This window comes from Loxodonta africana, chromosome 7 (genome assembly GCF_030014295.1).
Source record: "Loxodonta africana isolate mLoxAfr1 chromosome 7, mLoxAfr1.hap2, whole genome shotgun sequence".
In the NCBI taxonomy this organism is placed as follows: domain Eukaryota; kingdom Metazoa; phylum Chordata; class Mammalia; order Proboscidea; family Elephantidae; genus Loxodonta; species Loxodonta africana.
The window spans coordinates 20,508,295-20,514,858 of NC_087348.1; the positions used below are offsets into that span (position 1 = coordinate 20,508,295).

The window sequence follows — 6,564 nt, forward strand, 5'->3', positions numbered from 1 at the left end:
CCCATATAGGTGCTTCTGTGTAGGCAGTGTTTGTGAAAATACAACCAATTCTTGCCCACCCTTCTCCCCAGTCTTGTTCATTAGATCTTTTATCCCCAATTTATTAGCAAAGGTATTTTGTTATTTTGTCCCAAATTTCAATATTAGACATTATCAAATAATTCCCTGCTGTGAGTCATAAAGAATTTAGTACTCTGTACTTCCTCTGGAGCAAGGTGAAGAACTCGGCTGCTAGCCAAAAGGTCTGCAGTTCGAATCCAACAGCTACTCCTTGGAAACCCTATGGGGCAGTGCTATATTGTCCTATAGGGTTGCTATGAGTCAGAATTGACTTGAGGACATTGGGGTATTTCCTCTCACATTCATCAGCCTCCTTTAGGTGTATCATTATTTTTAATGTGTTCAGGTTTATAATAACAACATTCTCTTCTGCAGCTATGCTTTTCACAGACTTAATGTGGATTCAATATTCAGTTCATCGAGCATTTTTTTTCCTCTTTACTTCTTGGCTGGCTAGATTTGATCATGAATTATTTTTAAGAATGGCTCCTGGGCCTAATGTTTTCTGACTTCTTACATCGTCATTTTGTTCTATTTATCATTTTGTGCTGCAATGACAGGTTGTTGGGACATAATATTCTGGGTATCCCTTTCTTAACCCAGACCTTTGCAGACATTGCACCCTTGTATCTGGTGTGAAATAAATTCTGGAGAAGTCAGAGGCTAGTCTGATTTTTTTTCTCCATATGGATGACTTGCTTTTTATTCCTTAGATGAGTGAATAATTCTTTCTTAATAATTGAGTTCAAAAACCTAATGTAGATATAACTTGATTTAAATTGTTCTTATTAATTATTACTAAAACTTAGGAAATTTTTTGAAAACACAGGTTTTGCATATAATTGGTATTTTTTTTTAATCTTGTTTTGGGATCTATTACACCTTTCCAGAAGTGAATTTATTTCCTTTTAAACTACCTCCAATTCAGTATGTTGTGTGGCAAAAATCAAGCGCTCTTGGCGATGTTTTCTGATCTGTTGTGATCCAGTGAACCTGGGTGTTGGGTGGGCGTTTTCACTGCTTTGGCTAGTTGTATCACTTTCATCTGAGATATATTTTCTTTCTTACAGTTTAATGCTCTAAATATTAGAGGGAATTATTGAATATTCTCAGGGTTTGCTGACAGTTTTTTTTTTTTTTTTTTTTTCTGTAGATAATGACTCTGGGAAGTTAGGCTAGGATTGGAATCATGCATGGGACTCTCCTCTGTGTTTTTCCTTGGTCGTGAACTTTACCAATTTTTAACATTCACCTTTCCCAGAGATTTAAGTCATTTCCTTGACATTGCTAATGACTGTTTCTGACTTTTAATATTTTGTATTCATTTTATTAGTACTGGGAGGACTATTGAGTGGCCTGAATTAATTTGATCATATTTCTTCAGAAGTTCTGCCTGTAGAGTATATTTATATATTAATTAACCTTTTACAAATAATAAAGAGCGTTACATCTTAAGGATTTTTCCCTGTTATTATTCAATAAATGATTAATACCAGGAGAGACTTTAATTTGTGGTTAATGTTTACTAAGTGACTTGCTCAAAAACATTAGTTAGTAGGCAGCATACATAGTAATCAGATGCAGTTCTTTGGGCTTAATGTCAAGTTCAGCACAGTTTTTACTATGCTTTTCATTTTTCACTCTTCTGATAGGGTACACATGTATATATGTCAGTGAAAAGATGTTTATAGTTTGTTATGTGTTCTTCCAACAAAGTGTGATGTTCTGTCTTACAGCTCAAATGATAAGGTACATGAAAGAGACCCAAGGTGGGAACCAAACAGAAGTAACAGAGTTTATTCTCTTAGGACTCTCGGACAACCCAGATCTACAAGTTATCCTTTTTGTATTGTTTCTTTTAATCTATATGGCTACTATGGTAGGCAATTTGGGAATGATCATGCTGATTAAGGTTGATTCCTGTCTCCACACTCCCATGTACTTCTTCCTCAGCAGCCTCTACTTTGTTGATGCCGCCCACTCTTCTTCTGTGACTCCCAAGATGCTGATGAATCTTGTGACTGAGGGTAAGGCCATTACTTTCAATGGACGTGCTGCCCAGTTCTACTTCTTTGGTTCGTTCCTTGGGACTGAGTGCTTCCTGTTGACCGTGATGGCGTATGACCGCTACTCAGCCATTTGGAATCCCCTGCTATACCCAGTTCTCATGTCTGGGAGAATTTGCTTCATACTAGTGGCAACCTCATTCCTTGCAGGCTTTGGGAATGGAGCCATTCACACAGGGATGACTTTTAGATTGTCCTTTTGTGGATCTAATCAAATCAACCATTTCTACTGTGATATTCCATCTCTGCTTGAAATCTCTTGTTCTGACATCTACATCAATGGCATTGTTACCATGGCTTTCTCCACTTTTGATGTCATCAGCTGTGTTGTTACTGTCCTTTTTTCCTACCTGTGTATCCTCGTCGCCATCTTGAGAATGCCCTCAGTAGAGGGCAGGCACAAAGCCTTCTCTACCTGTGCCTCCCACCTCACTGCTGTCACCATATTCTTTGGGACGATTCTTTTCACTTACTTGCGCCCAACATCTAGCTACTCAATGGAGCAGGGCAAGGTTGTCTCTGTCTTTTATACTGTGGTGATCCCTATGCTGAATCCCCTCATCTACAGTTTGAAAAATAAGGATGTGAAAGAGGCCCTAAAGAAGGTCTTACAGAAAACCATACTGTGAAGCCATGGTAAACATCTTCCTGTTATGTAGAAGAACATGTATCTTCTTATTAATTTTATTTCTGATTACTTATGATCTTTACTTGTCTTAAGAGAGATTATTTAAAATGAAATGTCCTGTTTGTTTTCTCTTCATATCTTAAACATGTTTACATGGGCCTATCTGATGCTTCAACACAGTAGGTGAGGCAGTGTCTGGTAGAATATTTAAACTTTTGGAATTGACTGCCCTGGGTTTAGGTTCCAATTTCAATATTCGTTCTGGTCAACCTGTTTTACTATATCTATATTGATGTGTCCAGTTGGATTCCAGGAAAATAGAATGACAAAATGGATTAGTGTGCAGGAAGAGTTATTGCAGAATGTTCCCAGGAACAATACCTGTAAGGGAGAAAGGGAAGCTGGATTGGGAAGAAGTTGAATAGTGATGAAGTTGAATAGTGATGAATTTACAATAAGCATGAAGCCAATTTTACATCTACTCTCCCCAAGCACCCTGGAGCTCTGGAACTAGTATGGTCTTTCAGTGATGACCAAACTTCTGATAAAAGAGGCAAATATTTTCATCTACAATGACCAGTTCTCCTCATGGGCTACCAACTGGGAGGGATCATGATCTTGGGCAAGGCAAATCCTTAAACCACAAGGAAATTTCCTGAAAGGAACTCAGCTATGAACATCTATTTGCTGATGTATCTGGCAGATGAGGAAATTTTTACCTTGAAAGGCACATCTAGGTTGTGTATGACTGCTTTGCTATAAATAGTAACAGTAATTCCACTCACAAGGATGCCAAGAGCACCAAATAAAATCCATGAAAGAATTATATCAGAAATAAAAAAAATATGAGAACCACAGCAATGCTGCACGCATGTCTTATAAGTTTTGTGGGTTAATTGGAGTATTTTAAAGGTAGTAATCCCTGTGCCTTAATTTTTTATCTTTTCTGCTCTCAAAGTTTCACATAATTTTCAATAAACATTTGTAAATTATCTATCTATTGATTTTTGTAGAGGAATGGAGTGCTGTCACTATTCGAGCAATGGGACAACAGCTTTCTGTGATGAGATAGTATGGCATAAGAGGTCTAAGTAATTATTTGGACATCAAGTAAATGTGTATGTGCTATTTTTTTCCATTTCCACCATTCACTTCATACCATGAGAGAGAACAATAGTGTTCTGGATGTTTCAAGTGAGACTGACTCTCAGCCACCTCATCCCTGAAAAATTTGTTAGAGTTCACAAAGGAGAAGTTAACTCTTCTCATCCACCCCATCTTCTGTAAGCATAGGAGCAGTCCTCCCATCTCGCCATAACTTCCACCTTCTCTCAAAGATATCCAAAACTGTATCATGCCTGACATCCGTCTTCGCTCCCCCTTTTATTCTAGCTCATCTACTCTAATACCCATCCTTTATCTGCTCCTTACTCATCTAACAAAAGTACAACCTTAACATTACCCATTACTGCTCTCTTGTGCACATTTCACTCATGGCCTAGCTGAGATTTCAATGTCCTCATATAATCATTCACTCACAATCACAGTCAGTCTTATGGTTCCAATTTCACTGTACTCTACTCATCTGGGAAACCCTGGTGGCATAGTGGTTAAGTGCTACGGCTGCTAACCAAAAGATTGGCAGTTCAAATCTGCCAGGTGCTCCTTGGAAACTCTATGGGGCAGTTCTACTCTGTCCTATAGGGTTGCTATGAGTCAGAATTGACTCAATGGCCCTGGGTTTTGGGTCTACTCATCTGACTACATTCCAACTTAGGTAAACTTAATTTTCTCTTCACTTTGGTCCTACACTTAAGGTGCTTAGTGCAATTAGAGGAAAGCCCTCAGCATTTCATTCTCTGTTCCTGATCTTGCCTCATATTTTATCCTACCGTGTATAAACAATCAGATAAGATTGCCTCCATATTACCGTGTTAAATCTTTATGCATATGCCCTTCCTTAATGGATAATGTGTAAGATCAGCTCTTTCACGTTTGAAGCTTTCCAAACATTTTGCTTCTCTTTAATTATATATCTATTCTCCCCAAGCATTAGTTTCTCATACTCAACTGGAATATCCTCATTTGTTTCCAGATGTGGTCTAGTATTATCCTTCTTAACAGTGTTCTTGATTGAAAACCTCATCCAGCCACAAACCTATTTCTATGCTCCCCTTTACAATTGATATCCTTAAAACAACTATTCTAGTCACTGTCCCTGTTCCCTCACGTCTCATTTACAGCTCAACACACTCCAATTGTGATACTGTACCAGCACTTTATTGACACTAATCTTGTTAAGGACACAGAAGACTTCCACATAACCACATTCAAAGTTACTTTCTTCCTTATTTTCACTTGATTTGTCAGGAGAATTTGCCACAATTGATGTTTCCATCTACTTTAAAACATCCTTCTCTAGGTTTCTCTATCACCTCACTCTTCTGATTTTCTTCCTCCCTCAACAGTCACTTCTTCCCAGTCAGCTTTTCTGGCTCTTCCTCCTCCTAATTCTGACCTCTAAATCTTGGAACCAAAGGATTAACCAAAGGCATTTGATTCTCTAGCTCTACCTATGTCTCTGGTGATTTAAGAAGTCTGAAATGATTTCCAAATTCATATTTTCAGCCTTGATCTCCCACCTGAGTTCCAGATTTGTATATTGAATTGAAAACGTGACACCTAGGGATTTTAGACTCATGAATGGATTCAGAATTTAGCTTTCCTCACTTAGTTATCATGCTCAGCCACCTATAAAATAATCAGATATTTTGTGCAATTTGGCACTTTAGCTTCAAATTTATATTGTATTGGGCTTGAAGTATTCTTTTCTGTGTTGTTGGAAATTGTCTTTATTGTCATACTTCCTTAGTTTATGCTTGGAGCAAAAATGCGAACTCTTCATATTTGTATTTATTCAGAATTCATTTCCAAAACTATTCATTGAAAGATTAGGATGAAACATGAGCTGGAGATATAGCAGGAAAGAAAACAAAGTTCTTGATCTCATGTTCAAGTAGAGAAGACTGTACTGTCTATATCAAATGTGTGTGCGTGTATGTATATTTGAGTGTGTCACTCTCAGATTTGTCACATGTAAATATATATGCTTGTGTATGTCTTTGATATGGAGATGTGTGGTGTTTGAAAAGAAAGTAAAGCAGACAATGGAATAGGGAATGGTGGAGTGTTGTTTTGCTATTGCAGTGCTGTCAGAGAAGAACTCTCCATGCAAATAACATTGGAGCAAGACCTGAATGGAGAATTGGAATAATGTGATATTTATGTATATGGAAGAACATTTCAGACTTTTTGTTGTTGTTATTAGATGCCATTAAGCCAATTAAGACTCATAACAACCCTTTGAACAACTGATCAAAACTGACTGATCCTGCACTGTCCTCACAGTCATTGCTATGTTTGAGTCCATTGTTACAGTTACTGTCAATCCTTCGTGCTGAGGGTCACCCTTTTATTCACTGACTTTCTACTTTACCAAGCATGATGTCTTTCTCTAAGGACAGGTCCCTCCTGATAACATGTCCAAAGAACGTGAGATGATGTCTCTCCATTTGCATTTCTAAGAAACATTCTGGCTGTACGTCTTCCAAGATAGATTTGTTCATCCTTCTGGCAGCCCATGGTATATTCAATATTCTTCACCAATACCATAAATCAAAAGCATCAGTTCTTCTTGGCTCTTCCTTATTCATTGTCCAGCTTTCACACACATATGAGGTGACTGAAAACACCGTGGCTTTGGTCAGCCACACCTTAGTCCTCAAAGTGACATCTTTGCTTTTAACACAC

The 6,564-nt window shown here is 37.9% G+C and overlaps 1 protein-coding gene across 1 annotated transcript; it reads left to right on the forward strand.

Annotated features, from left to right (window-relative positions):
- Positions 1-338: 338 nt before the first annotated feature.
- On the forward strand, positions 339-2,755 carry LOC100654488 (olfactory receptor 5AP2-like). Its single transcript, XM_003423638.4, has one exon. The coding sequence runs from the start codon at positions 1,658-1,660 to the stop codon at positions 2,753-2,755; it is 1,098 nt and encodes a 365-aa protein (XP_003423686.4). The 5' UTR covers positions 339-1,657.
- Positions 2,756-6,564: the final 3,809 nt, after the last annotated feature.